Raw genomic sequence first — 14199 nt, 5'->3', positions numbered from 1 at the left:
GTGGAAGCTTGGCTGGTAAAGATGCCCGTTAACAGTTTTAGAAGTTCTCACACACCCCATCCAGGGAGTTCGGGGGGCTGCAGCTCAACCCAAACGTAAAACTTCCTCCAGAGAGGGAGGGAGGCTGAGGGGAAGAGTGAAGCACAGCCTGGGTGCCCTGAGCGAGCCAAGGGAACAGCTTGGGGCTGGGGATGCCTGCTGCCCCACTCACTCTCCTGCCAGGTGAGCACAATGAGCTGTTCTGTTCCTGACAAGGCTGTGGGCCTCGCTCTTGAGCCACTAGTTCTACTCCTGCCATCGCATGGCAGCTATGCTTAGGGCTGTGCTTCGTGAAACAGCTTCCAGCTGCGACCGGGAGGTGTCTTCCCTGTGCTCCCCGCAGAGCTGAGGCTCTACCCCACAAGTGAGTGATGCTCCCTGGGACCCTTAGTGCCGTGTGCCGGAGGAGCCCAGGCAGCCGGCTCGGCCTGGGGGGCGGGGGGGTGGGGAGTCAGGAGGCCTGGCCTTTCACGCCAGCCCTGCCGCTCCAGCTTTGTTACTTGAACGAGTCACTTTAAATCTTCAGGCCTCGCTCCCTGTGTCAAATGAGGTTTGGTTGAACCCAGGATTGCTTGTTTCAAGGATGGAGCTCTCTTTCCCTGAAGGGGGTGCCGGCAGGGGCTGGGAGTTGGGGGGTGACGAAGCCCACAAAGTCCCTCCACAGAAGCGCTTTAGGACGGCAGCCTCTGGGCACCACAGCCGCAGGCCTCCGGTTTCCCTCTCAGGGGCGCCAAGAGAAGGCGCTGAGGGCTGGTGGCCGAAGCTGACCGAACACGGAGACCCCGGGGCCCTTCTGCGGCGCGGGCCGGGCCTCGCAGCCTTGCGTGGCCGGACCGCGTGCCCGGCCGCCCCTGCCATCTTCCTCGGCGGCCGTATGGGCGCGCGAGGCGCCCCTGGCGGCGGGAGGACGAGGCGCCCGAGGGGGCGTGGGAGCCGCACGGGGACGCTGGGCGGGCCTCCGGGGCGGCCCCCGCGGGTCCTTCGTGCCGCAGGGCCCACGGAGCGGGGAAATGGAGGCAGCGAAAGGCCCAGGCGCGCCGGGTTATCCTTTTCCGCCGCGAGGGCCTCGTCGGGAGCGCCATTTGTCCCGCGACCCCAGTCAGCTCCACCTGGACTCGCCCCTGGCCCGAGGCCTGCGGCGCGGGTCCTCCAGCTCCGGTCCCTGCTTCTGTCCGGAGCGGGCCGACGGGGCGGCCGGTTTCGCGAGGATGGTGAGCGCCAAGGCCGAGGGGCGGCGGTGCGGAGCGCTGGGAGAGCGGGGTCGGCGCTGGGGACAGACAAAGGCGGGGGACGCCGAGCAAGGGGAAAACAAAGCGCAGAAAGGGGGTCGGCGGCGGCGCCGGGGCCCCGGAGGCGGCTCCGGGCGCTGCGGAGCCAATGGGCGGGCGCGGGGCGGGGGCCGGCGGGGGCCGGCGGGGGCGGCGCCGTAATAAGGCGGCGGCGGCCGTGGCCGCTCGGGGACCACTGGTAGCGGCGGCAGCTCGTGCCCGCGCACTCCTCGCACCCGAGGCCTTCCCCGGAGACCGACCCCCGCCCCGCGGCCCAGGCCGGGGCCCGGTGAGACCCGCGGGCGGGCCAGGGGAGGGGCCGGCATCACGCTCGTAATCCGGGCGGCCCAGGTGGGGGCTGTGGGCGCGAGGGCCGCCGCCCACGGGGTCCCGACGCCGAGCGCCTCAACCCGTCGCGCTCGCCCGTGGCCCCGAGGCCAGCGTCCGCCCTCCGGGTCCGGCCTCCAGACAGAGGCGGGGCCGAGGTCTCCTCGGCTGGACCCGCGGGAGTCCCGGGTCTGGGTTCCGGCACGCGGGATCGGGACGGAGGAGCGGGGCGCGCGGGCGGCGGCTCGGCCGGGCGGGGCGGGCGGCTCGGCCCGCGAGCGCTGTCCAGGGGCTGGGTCGGCCGAGCGAGGAGCGCCCGGGCCCCCGCGCCTCGGCCCCGCGCTGGGGAGGGTCGGGCCGGGGTCAGGCCGGGGCAGCGGATTCTGGTCGCGCCTCCCCCGCCCCCCAGGACCCGCCCTCTCCTGACCTCCCCTCGCACCAGGCGGGGTCCTGGTGTGCGAAGCGCTCAGGCCGCTGCGCGGAGCCCCTCCCCCAGCCGCTGCCAGCTAACTGTTCTTTCCCCGACACATGGTTCCACTCAGGGACCCCTGCCCCCTGCGGAGCCGCGTGGGGGACGAGCGGGCCAAGGGGGAGGTGGGTGAGGGGCGGAAGTGGCAAGACCCAGAGCAACAGGAAATGACTTAGGGAAAGCCCCAACCGCGGCCCCCCAGCCCCTTGCCTGTAAACACCCCACCCCCACCCTGCGGGCTGGGGAAGGGCTTGTGGGGCCCTCTCAACCGACTTCCCCTTGCAGAACCCAGCGGGTGCCGCGGCTCCACACGGGGCCTCCATCGCCGCCAGTGAGCCATGTTCCAGGCTGCAGGAGCCACCCAGGCCACCCCCTCCCACGTAGGTGCTCAGCCGGGTGGGAGGGCACTCCATTCCCGCAGGTGTCTGGCCTGAGGGTGAAGGCGTGCCGAGCGGCGTGTTTGCCTGTCTCCCTTCCCCTCCTCCTGAGTGTCCCTGGGATCTGGGCTGGTGATGGTCTGGGGCCCTCCTCAGCTGACCCTGCCCCGCCTGCCCTCTCCCTCAGGAAGCCAAAGGTGGCAGTGGCAGCAGCGCGGTTCAGCGCTCCAAGGTAGGGCCCTGAGGCTGGGGTGTGCGGGAGGGCGGGCTGGTCGCTGGTCAGGCCCCTGATGGGGTCTCTCCCGAAACAGTCCTTCAGCCTTCGCGCCCAGGTGAAGGAGACCTGCGCTGCCTGCCAGAAGACCGTGTACCCCATGGAGCGGCTGGTGGCCGACAAGCTCATTTTCCACAACTCTTGTTTCTGCTGCAAGCACTGCCACACCAAGCTCAGGTGCGCCCTTGCCCTACCCCCGCCCTGGCCTTCCTGACCTGACCTGACCCGACCCGACCTGAGCGCAGCTGTTCTGCTTTTACAGCCTGGGCAGCTACGCGGCGCTGCACGGAGAATTTTACTGCAAACCCCACTTTCAGCAGCTGTTTAAGAGCAAAGGCAACTACGACGAAGGCTTCGGCCGGAAGCAGCACAAGGAGCTCTGGGCCCACAAGGAGGTGGACCCCGGCACCAAGACAGCCTGAGGCCCCTCTGACCATCCACTCCCTCCTCCTTCCGTCGAGGGCCTGGAGCAGGCAGCGGGCAGGGTGGGAGAGAGGTTGGACCGGGCCCGGCGGGGTCAGGGTGGGAAGGGGATGAGGCCGTCTTGCTCGGGCAGAGGGTCTTGGGGGCAGGGCTCTGCTTCAGGATTCCTTCCTTCTCCCTCAGTGGGTGGGGGGGGGCGGTTAGGGAACCAGGACTGGGCTTTGCTCACCAGCCCGCTTCCTGCTGCTTCCAGCCTACCCCACCTTACCCCACGGCCCCCTGGGAAGGCCCCCCAACCCAGCTTCCCTATCTAGGTGCCTTTTCTCCAGCAAGGAGTCAGCATGCCCCCCTCAGGGTCCCAAGCTCCCTCACTGCCACCCAGGGCCCTGTGTGGCCCCCACATCTCCCCATCTACCTCTGCCCTTAGCCTGGTCCTGAGCCATGGAGACTGCAGGAAGGTGAGCCAGGGTGCCCCCTGCTGGGTCTCTCCAAATGCCCACCAGGACCCAGTGGGGGAGGGGAGGGAAAGTGGAAGAGCCCCGCCCCCCCCCCCCCCCCCCAGGCGAGGCAGGGCATGCCCATTAGGGCTTGGGACCATCCCACACCACGGAAGCAGCAAAAGCTAAAGCACTGGCCAGGCTGAGAGCCACAGAGACTGGTGGGGAGCTGGCAGGGTCACGTTCCCCTCTTCTCCCATTTCTGCCGGTTTTGACTGTTGTAATCAACCCTGTTTTAAACACGTTTCAAGAGATCCTGACTCTGTATTATGTGGCCTGATGGGGGGTTTTGTGGCAGGAAGGATACAGAGTCGCCACACAGAAGTGAAGGGGGACAGGGTCAGCCCAAAGCACCCCTGGCCTTGATTGGTGGTGGGGGGCTGATGGTGATGGGTGTCAGGGGAATGAACACTGGGCAGCCTGAGAAAAGGGGGTGCGCTTCCCAGCCAGGTCTTCATACTGTCAAACCCAGAGTGTCTGATGACTGAACTCCACTTTGCCCCTCAGTCTGTGTTGCTTAAGGTCAGGCTGTCAGTGGGTAATGGTGCTGCGCCTCGCTGCACTTCAATATGTTGGGGTACAAGACAGAATCCTTTTGCTGAGTCCTCGTCTGAGCCCCCTTTGCCCTGGAATTCAGGAAGGCATGGTGGGAACCAGCAGATCCAGCAATTTGTATCAAAGGTCTCCTAGTCTCTGTGCCCTTTCCCCATCTGTCCTCTTCCTCCTGCTTTTTCAAGCTCCAGGGAATGGGGCAGCCGTGGTCACCATCCCAAGCAGTCTAAGGAGAAACAGCTCGTCTGCTCTTCTGAGGGAACAACAGTTTACAACAAACAAGGCAAGCTTGGAGGACCTAAGATCTCCCCTGCCCCCCACCCCAACAGAATACAGGCAGGATGTCTGGCTTGTCCTGCCCCAGACCCAACCATCCTGATTTCCCCCAACTGTCTGTGGACTATGTGAATTGGTGGAACAAGAGGGCAGACTCCTGGGGGATTTGCTACCTCCACCCCACATACGTCCTTAAGTTCCTAAGTGACCTCACGCCCATAGAACAGGGCAGGGAGCTGGGCCTCAAACTCCGAAGGCAGGTGGGCGGGCCACTGTGCTATGTTGCCCCTGGAAATGGCAGAGCTAACAGCAAGCAGAATTGGCACCCGGAGCCTGGGTCCTCAGAGCGTGAGGAGGGCTGCTGAGAGCCTCACTTGGGGCAGGTCCAACGTCTGCACCAGAGGCCTCAGATGGGGACAAGGATGGTCCTTCTCTGCTCCAAGCTAAGCAACAGCAGCAGATAGCCCTGGGGGAGCTATCAGAGAGGTGGCTCCTGGAGGTGCCCGATCCCTGCCCTGCAAGGATACGATTCAGGTGAGTCCTTCCCTGGGCTGGGAAGACCAGTGGATGCCACAGAGGTCCTGGAAACGGAGCCACATCGATACTCGGGGGTCAGGTGAGCTGACAGTGCCACCTCAGTGAGTCAGCTGTGGTAGAACCACCCTCGGCAGAGCTCCGAGGAATGGGGGGAAGAGAGGGAGCCACTTCTGAGCTAGCAGAGTGGTACCAGCCAAGTCACACCACCCCAGGACCCCTCTTGGAGTCATTTCAAGTTCTCATCTGCTAAGGGAGGCAAGCTTGTTGCCAGGCGCCATATCCAGCTTCTCCCAGGTAGACACCTATTCCCTCCACCCCCCCAACCAAAAGCACTGCCACAGGACCCCTTGGGTATAAATGATCCCTTTTATTGTAAGTAATGCATGACACTGGCCTGGCTTTGCACTGCAAGCCCTCGGTCAAGATATAGTCAAAATAACTATGGCTGCAGGTTCTTCTGCACGATCCACAATTCAGACACAGACACAGAGCTGGGGTGGGCAGGAGGGTGGTGGAGTGCGGACTGTCCCCAGCCCTGGCCTCTCTGTGTCGGGCTGGCCAAGGCTGACATACCCCACGGGTTGATGAGCAAGTGGTGGCAGGCCCTTCCCACAGCCATCCTGGGGCTGCTAGGAGACGGCCCTTCAGATCCTTTGGGCCAGGCCATCCTAGGCCCCACAACTTTTCATCTGGATTATTTAATAAAAAAACAATAAATTAAAATTAAGCAACAGCTTGGTCCTGAGGATGCTGAGCCAGCATGTCCACAGTTTTTGGCACACAAAAAAATCAGGGTCGTGGTTTTTTGGAGTGTAGGATTTGTTGGCTTCTTCGCAAATTCATTTTTAAAAACATTCCCTGTGCGGCAAGACCCCGGGGAGGTGGGGGGGGCTCTGTGAGAGCCTGAACCTGGGACACAGAGTCGTCTCATCATGTCGGCACCGGCACCACGCCGTTTCCTGGCGGGGGTCAGGGACTGGGGGCGGGGGTGTGGGCCCAAGAAGAGTGCTACAGCCATCAGGACGGGGTCGTGGAGAGGTCGAGCTGCCGCTCGGCAGCTTTGGTCAAGGCAAGGGGCCAGTCCCCACCCTGGGCCAAGAGCCAAGGTGGAGGCAGGAGCACATGCTCACTGTCTTCAGAGCGCCTGCCTGGGGGTGCCTGACAGAGGCCCCTGGGGGAAAAGGATGGAAACAGGGGCCCAGGCCCAACTGGCACCGTGCAACACACATTCCTGCAAAACCAGCTGCTTTCATTTTCTCTTCTCTCTCTTGAGGCGTCCATCACCTGTAACAGTCTAGAATTGATATATATAAAAACCATCAAATATGATCTGAGATATAAATTAACAAGTACAAGGCCTCACATTACATGATGTGAAAAGGCTAAAAACAGCGATAGAAACTACATTCATAAAAGTGCATCGTCAACATACAACGAAGGCTTTGGCTTGTTCTGGTGCCCGTGGGGAAGTGGGCAAGGCTGGCAACGAGCTGCCTGGCGCTAATCCCCAGCTCCTTGGAGACACCCATCCCTGGGCACTGGCTTTTTTTTTTTTTTTCCTTTAATGACAACTCCCAAGGAAACTGGGTGTTGGAGAGGGAGGAGCTCTAGCAATAGGCACATTTTTGGAGGGGAGGGGCCGGAAGAAAGGACCAGCGCCCAGGCTGAGGTAAATAAGGCCAACTCTAAGCTGCTTGGAGATACTGGCTCCCTGACCCCTGCTGCCATTCCTCCCCCATAGGAGCAACAAGGGAAAGAGGCCGAGACCTCATGGGGATGAGCAAGGCTGGCCAAGGAGGAACAGAGCTTTGCAGTTTTGGACACAGTTGGTGGCATCATAGAGAGCTCTGGCCTAGCAGGTCATAACCCGCAGACAGCCTGATACGACTCCCCTGGCTGCCCTGAACGGCCCACTCAGGGTAGCCAGCTGGCTCAGATGCCTTCACTGTGTTGTCCATCGTCCTTTCTGCCCCAGGAGGGGAACAGGTGCCAGGCCAGGAGCACAAAGGCCATGACCTTCAGCTCTTTCCATTCTGGCCCAAGGCCCAAGCCCAGAGCAGGGGTACTCAGAGCCCAGAGGGCACACGAAGTCTCCAGTTTAGAAACTGGGTACAGCATAAGAGTGACTCCAACTTGTAAAACAGAGACAATTGCATTGACAAAACTGGGTCTCCCTCTCAGTGGGGGCAGTTCCACATCTCAGGCCCCTGCTTGAGGGCGGGAGGCGGTCAGGGTCATGGGGGCAGGCAGGACAGGCTCCTCCTTCCCTGAATAAGGCAGCATAACATTTGCTTCATTCATCTTTGGTAAAGGAAAGGGACTGGCAAGCTGGCCTGGGGCTCCGCTTTCCACTGGCTGCGGGATGCTGGGCTTTACCTCAGGCGTGGGTGGGCTCATCCAGCCCAGAGATGCCCTGGTGGTCTCCAGACATGGGAAGGAGAAACAAAATAACACTCTGAATGAAAGTAACACTATTCAGACCCTCGTGTCCATCCTGTGCCCCCAGACTCCCGGGGGTCTGGCGCTGACCGTGGTGTCAGGACACAGTGCCGAGGATGGGGCCCGCGGCGCCTCGCACGCTGTTGCCAGCACCTCCCCTCCAGGCTGAGCTTAGAATGCTGGAGCTTCAGGTCTGGCAGGCTGGGGGCTCCCAGTCCGTGAGGCTGTAGCCACCCTACCTGGCTCTGGGCCCCAGCAGCGGAAGGGCACAGACAACGCTGGCTGGACTGCAGCTCCATGGTCCACAGCCTTGCCTGGGAGAAGCAGCAATTTTGCTGAGCCCCACAGCAGCCCCTCGCCCATGCAGCAGGGGGCGGCCGGCAACAGCGTGGCCTTGAGAGCTCAGTACACGAGCTGTGCAAACTGGTGTGTGAGCAGCTCCTCGGCCGAAGGTCTCTGGCGGGCCTCCACAAAAATGCGCCTCAGGAAGTCCCGGCCGTGCTCAGAGATGTGGGAGGGCAGCTGAGGATTGGTGGGCTGGGTGGCAATCTTGAAAATGGCGGCCATGGCTTCATACTCTGCCCAAGGTGGTTTCTCTGTCAGCATCTCCACCACAGTGCAGCCCAGGCTCCTGGAGAGAGAACCCCAGTGTCACCCCCTCCACCCGCCCCAGGCTCCCAGCTGCCCTGCCCACTGTTGTGAAAGGAGGTGCCCTTCCCAGAACACACTGAGACAGGATGGGCCAAGCTGATGGTTGACACCCCTGTAGAGGGGTCCCCAAGGCCAGAAGAGGCTTCAAAGCCCCGTCAGCTTCGTCCATGTGGGCTTCATCAACCTACACCCACCCAGGTGCTTCCTGACATTGGGGAAAAGAACCACTTTAGCATGTTCAGAAAGAGCTCTGAGATAACGGTACTAGTTCCTGTTGCTGCTGTAACAAATTACCACGAACCTAGTGGCATAAATTTATTATCATTTTGGAGGTCGGAAGTCTAAAGTGAGTCTCACTGGGCTAAAGTCAACGTATCAGTGGGATGGTTCCTTCTGGAGGCTCTTGAGAGGAGAATCCATTACCCTGCCTTTTCCAGCTACTAGAGGCTGCCTGCATTCCTGGTTCATGGCCCGTGCCTTGCGTCACTCCAACCTCTTGTTTCCTTTGTCACCTCTTACTGCTCACTCTGACATCCTGCCTTTCTTTTATAAGGACCTTTGTGCTTATACTGAGCCCATCTAGATAATCCAGGATCATCTCCCCATCTCAAGAGTTCTTAAATTAATCTGCAAAGGCCTTACTGTCATATAAGGTAACACTTACAGGTACATTTACTAATCCCTTTGGCATCAGTATGTGGACATCTTCAGGGACCATTATTCATCCCACCACAGTAACATTCTAAGAGGAAGTGATGCTCTCACAACTTTCAGGCCCTTTCAGAGGATGGACATGAAGTTAGGTAGAGCAGATGCAAGCCACCTGAGCACGAGGAGGGAGCACAAGCCTGCTGCTGTTTAGAGACAGATCAGGCCTTCAGATTGGATCCTAGTTCTTTCAGGGATTTAGCAAACATCAGGGATGTTTTCCATGGCCTAAGTTCTCAGTGATAACAAAACAGTTGCTATTCAGAGTTAAAACACAGCGCATCTGCTGTATGTACTGCTGCAGGCACCACCACCTCTGCCCACAGGGAGCCTGCAACCTGGCCTCGCTGGCCAGAGGTGAGTTCTCACTCCCTCCTGCCACACTGCAAAGCCCCCAAGCCTCATTTCTAAGTTGGAGCCGCTACAGCCCAGACAGGGAGATGGGGTCCCAGCACGTCCCCAGTGCTCACCACACGTCTGCCTTCCTTCCGTAGCCCTCACCGCTGATCACCTCAGGGCTCATCCAGTAGGGTGTGCCAGTGACCGAGCGCATGCCCGTGCCTGACATGCAGATGGTCTGCAGGCGCTTGCTGGCCCCAAAGTCCCCCAGCTTCACATTCCCAGCAGAGTCTCGGAGGATGTTGGCTCCTAAGGCATGAAAGGGCAGAGGCTGCAACCCTGGACCCCTGGGCACTTTCCACCATCCTCCCTCTGTCTCTCCCTCCCAGGTCAAAGGGCTGCTGGGGAGGATGGGGGGCTACCATGAGTTAGACATGAACTGCACAGAACAAACAGGCTAGTGACGGGAAGCCTCAGCCCTACAGCACCAAACCGTCATCACTATGGCCAACATCTGCAGAGCACTTCACAGTATTTTCCCAAATTGCTTAACTGATCTTCATGCCAATCCCCCAAGGAAGCAATTAGGGTTCCACTTTTCAGAAAGTTCAAAATGACCAGGTCGCAAGTTGCCAAGTAACTGGGTCACGGGGACCACACGGCCTGCCCCTGCTCACCCTTGATGTCCCGGTGGACAATCATGTTACTGTGCAGGTAGGACATGCCCTCCAGGATCTGCCGCGTGTATTTTCGGGTCACACTCTCCGTCAGAGCTCCGTAGGCCTTCAACTGGTCTTTCACTGAGCCCTAAAGCCACAGGAGTCAGAGGGAGTCACTGCAGGAAGGTGGTGGGAAGGGGCAAGGCTACTTCCAGCCCCCGGTATTCGGCGAAGGAGTGATTCTTCCGATCCCCATTTGTGATGTGCCAGGCACTTTGCTAGGGGCTGTCAGGCAGCTTGGAGAAAAGTCTGAGACAGTCCCTTCCTCAAGCAACAGATGACCCAAATCCAGAAGGGAGGTCTGTCTACTCTAGGTAAAGGCGCTACTTACTGGACAGTGCAGCTGCCCTGTAAGCCTCAGGTTAGGGTAGCCTGGGACATTTCTCATCCCACACCATCACTGCAGCCAGACGCAGGGCCTGCTGACTCCAAGTCCTGCCACTGCCTCACCTTCCCCCCGAGCCTCTGGAGCCTCAGGTAATCAGACCCATGTCAAAGGGACCCCTCCTCCACAGCCCACAGCCCCAGGAGAGGTTCTCTCCTGCGTGTCCCACATGCATCAGGGGCACATACCCCCGGCATGTACTCCATGAAGATGGTCAGGGTCTTCTCGGCGCGGTCCCGCAGGCAGCCATAGTACTGCACTATGCGCTCGTGCTGCAAGTTCTTCAGCAACTGGATCTCACACTCCAGTGCACTCACCTCCTAGGGGAGAGGCCCAGTGGTCACCTAGGCTTTTAGGGCCCTGGTTCTACCTGCCTAGGATCAGCTCAGCTTGCCCTAGTCAGTGGCCTCAGAGGAGTCCGTCTGCCTTGGGAACTTCAGCTGGAGAAAAGGGGGGACTCTCTCAACTGTTTGGCCCTTGTCCACAATGCCGGCTAAGCCTTGGGATGGTGGCACTCCCATGCTAGAAGACAGCAGACAGTGGGGTGGGAGACGGGTTTGTGGGTGCAACTAAGCAGTTTAGATAACTGCTGTATTTATCCACTCAAACTGGAATGAAGGTCACATCCAAAGCTAAGCTCCAAAGACAGGCTCCTTCCTGGTCTGAGAGCTGGGAGACAGAGGCATCTGTTTGGTGAGGGTGGGGCAGGTACTGCTCTTTGTAGCACTGGCCATCACCTCCCAGTTTGGGTTGCTTGGTACTTTGGCACCAACTCAGTTCCTCATACCCAATCTCTCCCCTGGGCCAGGGTCAACAGCAAGGGAGCCTGGGAGGAAGAATGATGGGAGAAGCAACCTGTAGCATCTCGAGCAATTTGTGCAACGAGACAGGTATTTTCTTGAGAGGGAGGAACTGGAAGTCAGACCATGGGGAAGGCAATACCTTGCTTGTCTCAGGACTGTCTGGGTCAAACTGGACCTGCTTGGAAGCAAGTTCTCGTCCTGTGTCCACATCATAGCACAGATAGACCCTGCCAAAGGCACCCTGGCCCAGGAGCTTCCCCCGGCGCCAGTTGATGGGGGCACTGGGAGCTACAGGAGAACAGAGGGAAAGAGCATTAGAGTTCGTGCACTTAGTTACCGATATCCTGCCTCATCCGACAGAGGCCCGAGCTGCCCCCTCACCCGGCATCATGACATCTCTCAGCATAGCATCTCCACGCCCATCTGGAACAGGCTCAGTGCCCTGGTCAATCAGACCTTAAGGCCCAAGGCCTGAGAAGCAGAGGATTGGCTAAAATAGTGGTTAAATGTTCATCTGAATTGATTAAATACCTTCATACTTCCAAGGCCCCCAAATATCTCATTAGGTCAGGGATTAAGGAGACTGCTCTTCAGTTTAAACATGGAGAAACTAAAGGCCAGAGAGAAGTGGCTTGTCACACAACAGTGGAGTGAGGACTAAGGTCCAGGGGATCTGCTGCCCACCCTCGGGCTCTTCCACTGGGTGCGGATGGGCCAGAGCTGCCAACTGCTGAGCCAAACAGCCCCAGTGGACCCGCTGGCCTCCCGCCCTGCAGCTGGTCTGAGCATCCCCTGGGCAGCCTCCACCTGGCCAGGGCCCACTCCTCACACTTAGTTGGCACGTTCCTCTCCTGCACAGAGAGGGCGTTCTCACTGTCCGCACTCCGCAGGCGCCCTCGGGGGTCCAGGTACTGCACCGCCAGGCCCATGTTCTCGCCATTTGTGCTCAGGGAGCGGCTGGAGGGCACCAGGGTGAACAGGTTGCCTTGATGACGCCGTATTCGGGGAAATGTTCTTCTGCCTGAAGGGTTGCAGGGCCAGAATAGAGCAAGTCAGACCCCTGGCCACAGGCTGAATGTGCAAACCGGGCCATAACAGCTCCAGTCGGGTGAGCTCTCCAGAACCCATCTGCCCTCCCACCTGACTCGTGCCAGAATGGCTAATGTCTCAAGCATCCTGAGAATCAGGACAAAAGCAGGAATTAGCAAGCAGCCAGATGGTTTAGGGAAACCTAGCCAAAGCGAAAGCATAAGGCTGGCCCCTATGTCCTACGTCACTCGCAGGACCAATCCACAGCTGATCTATTTTCCTTGGCATCCTAACCCTAAACCTCTGAGGAAGCTCCATTCCGTTTGCTGCGTGAGGCAGAAGGGGGCGTTGGAGAGCTGGCGCCCTGGAGCATGCTGTGCACTCAGACAAAGGACAGAGTTCCCAGAGGCAGCATCAGTCTACAAACACCAGCCTCCCCCCACCTTTTTTTTTTTTTAACCCTGACTCTGCTGCCTCAAGCCTGGGCACAGTTCCTCAGGAATAAAGGAAACATGGGGCCTGGAGTGCCTGGGCCACCCGCTCCAGTGGCTTTTCCTGGAGGAGCTTTAACCACATCCCTTCTAAGGTGGCCAGCAGGGGGCAGGGTGGAGGCACACTCACCGTCATTGTAGTCCTTGTGGTGCACGGACACGTGGTAGCGCCGGGGGTAGGTTCCACCTTTGACCCCTTTGTCATAGAGCTGAGTTTCCCGATCTGAGTAGGAGAGAGGAATCACTGGCTTCTCGACAGGCCAATGTTAGTGATCCATTTAAGCCTCTACGTCACTTGAGGCCTCAGAGTAGCAAGCCCGAGGAGAATTAAAATACAGCCCTGGCTTCTCTTCCCAACTCAGCCATCAAAAGCAGACTGCCTGCAGCCCCACCCGGACACCCCGCAGTGCTCACCCAGGCTCTGGAGAACTCACCCGAGAATTCCTGTCTGTTGTCTGGGAAGCTCTGGGCTCGGGACATTCGCGATTTCCGGAAGGATGGGCTAGAAAAACAAAATGAATCACAAAGTAGACTTCAGGGTACCTCCAAAGCAGCTCAACAGGGCAGAAGAGAGGATACTCACACAGACTGCTTCTCTCCTAGCTCCTTCCCACACATGTCATTGCATGGTAGGAAGCAGAGTTGGAGAGAAACAGCCCTTTTCTCAGGCTACTACTTTCTCTTCACTAGTCTGAGGCCCACATCTGACGGGACCCTGAATAATGAAGCCCTCCAGTGCTACCGACCTCCACCCTGGCTGCACAGTGCTTTATCTTACCCTTCCCTCCCACCTTGGTGACACGGGAAGAGCTGCACAAAGTCCCTTGCCCAGCGCAGTAATAAAGATAGCAACAGCATCCTCCTTTCAGAGTAATCACCACTGTCCCATTTTAGAGACGTGGAAAACAGGAATAGAGAGGTTAAAGGGCTTGTCCAAAACTATTCAACTAATATTTGGTGGAGCTGGGTCTATATGGCTCCAGATCCCATGAAGGGAAGATGAAAGCTCTGACCTTAGGTTACGCTGGCCCTCAAGGAAGTAAAGTCCAGGTCACTGAGTCTGACTCCCAAGGAGAAGAAAACAAAGCATTGGAGAGACAGAGGAAGAATTCAAGAATCAAGTGAGTTATCTTTCCCAGCATCCACCTGAACGGTTCTTTCCCTCATGTGAGAGTGCCTTTGGAAAAGGTCATAGGTCAGAAACTCTCAAGGCAGTGATGCAGGGGCTGTCCCCTACTTCCCAACTGCTAGACCTTCTGTGGTCCTGTCCCACAGCTCCCCTCCCCCACCAGCGTGGCCACAAAGCTTAGAAGAGAGTTCAAAGCCAGAGTCAGTTCCTGTCCTGGCAGAGCTCTCAGTTTGCAGCAGCAACTCTGACACTTTCACTTGTGCCTTCTTACTCTTTTTTTTTTTTTTTTTTTGCGGTACGCGGGCCTCTCACCGTTGTGGCCTCTCCCGTTGTGGAGCAAAGGCTCCGGACGCGCAGGCTCAGCGGCCATGGCTCACGGGCCCAGCCGCTCCGCGGCATGTGGGATCTTGCCGGACCGGGGCACAAACTCATGTCCCCTGCATCGGCAGGCGGACTCTCAACCACTG

At 59.0% G+C, this 14199-nt stretch overlaps 2 protein-coding genes across 5 annotated transcripts in view; one reads left to right on the top strand and one right to left on the bottom strand.

Moving 5' to 3' along the window:
* The first annotated feature begins 1021 nt into the window (after nucleotides 1-1021).
* Nucleotides 1022-7795, top strand: LIMD2 (LIM domain containing 2). Of its 3 annotated transcripts, XR_003791898.1 has the most exons (6): nucleotides 1483-1596; nucleotides 2389-2483; nucleotides 2668-2712; nucleotides 2792-2931; nucleotides 3017-3635; nucleotides 4412-7795. XR_003791898.1 is itself a non-coding variant. In XM_029211394.1 (5 exons), exons 2-5 carry the CDS (start codon nucleotides 2442-2444, stop codon nucleotides 3174-3176), a joined length of 387 nt encoding a protein of 128 aa, XP_029067227.1. In that variant the 5' UTR covers nucleotides 1022-1250; nucleotides 2389-2441; the 3' UTR covers nucleotides 3177-3935. The 3 variants fall into 3 exon arrangements, 2 of the variants coding, with proteins under 2 accessions (XP_029067227.1, XP_029067225.1); XM_029211394.1 differs by lacking the exons at nucleotides 1483-1596; nucleotides 4412-7795 and adding an exon at nucleotides 1022-1250 and having other exon boundaries at nucleotides 3017-3935; XM_029211392.1 differs by lacking the exon at nucleotides 4412-7795 and having other exon boundaries at nucleotides 3017-3935.
* Nucleotides 6583-14199, bottom strand: part of MAP3K3 (mitogen-activated protein kinase kinase kinase 3) — a 61042-nt gene continuing 53425 nt past the window's right edge. For both annotated transcript variants that reach the window (XM_029211391.1, XM_029211390.1), the window contains 8 exons: nucleotides 13038-13105; nucleotides 12734-12826; nucleotides 11913-12104; nucleotides 11223-11371; nucleotides 10469-10600; nucleotides 9854-9983; nucleotides 9308-9485; nucleotides 6583-8109 (listed from right to left, as the gene is read on the bottom strand). In XM_029211391.1, coding sequence (XP_029067224.1) covers nucleotides 7881-8109; nucleotides 9308-9485; nucleotides 9854-9983; nucleotides 10469-10600; nucleotides 11223-11371; nucleotides 11913-12104; nucleotides 12734-12826; nucleotides 13038-13105 — 1171 coding nt within the window. In that variant the 3' untranslated portion in view covers nucleotides 6583-7880. The remainder of the gene's footprint in view (nucleotides 8110-9307; nucleotides 9486-9853; nucleotides 9984-10468; nucleotides 10601-11222; nucleotides 11372-11912; nucleotides 12105-12733; nucleotides 12827-13037; nucleotides 13106-14199) is intronic.

Source organism: Monodon monoceros, unplaced genomic scaffold (assembly GCF_005190385.1).
Source record: "Monodon monoceros isolate NGI ecotype Baffin Bay Population unplaced genomic scaffold, NGI_Narwhal_1 Super_Scaffold_9, whole genome shotgun sequence".
In the NCBI taxonomy this organism is placed as follows: Eukaryota; Metazoa; Chordata; class Mammalia; order Artiodactyla; family Monodontidae; genus Monodon; species Monodon monoceros.
Note: the sequence above shows the minus strand (reverse complement) of the source record. Positions and strands in the feature narration are given on the sequence as shown.

Bases quoted from the DNA above. Each gene is read 5' to 3' on its own strand.
- LIMD2 (XM_029211394.1), top strand. From the start codon at position 2,442: ATGTTCCAGGCTGCAGGAGCCACCCAGGCCACCCCCTCCCAC. The intron at 2,484-2,667 runs GTAGGTGCTCAG...CCTCTCCCTCAG, and splicing joins CCCAGGCCACCCCCTCCCAC to GAAGCCAAAGGTGGCAGTGG. The intron at 2,713-2,791 runs GTAGGGCCCTGA...CTCCCGAAACAG, and splicing joins GCGCGGTTCAGCGCTCCAAG to TCCTTCAGCCTTCGCGCCCA.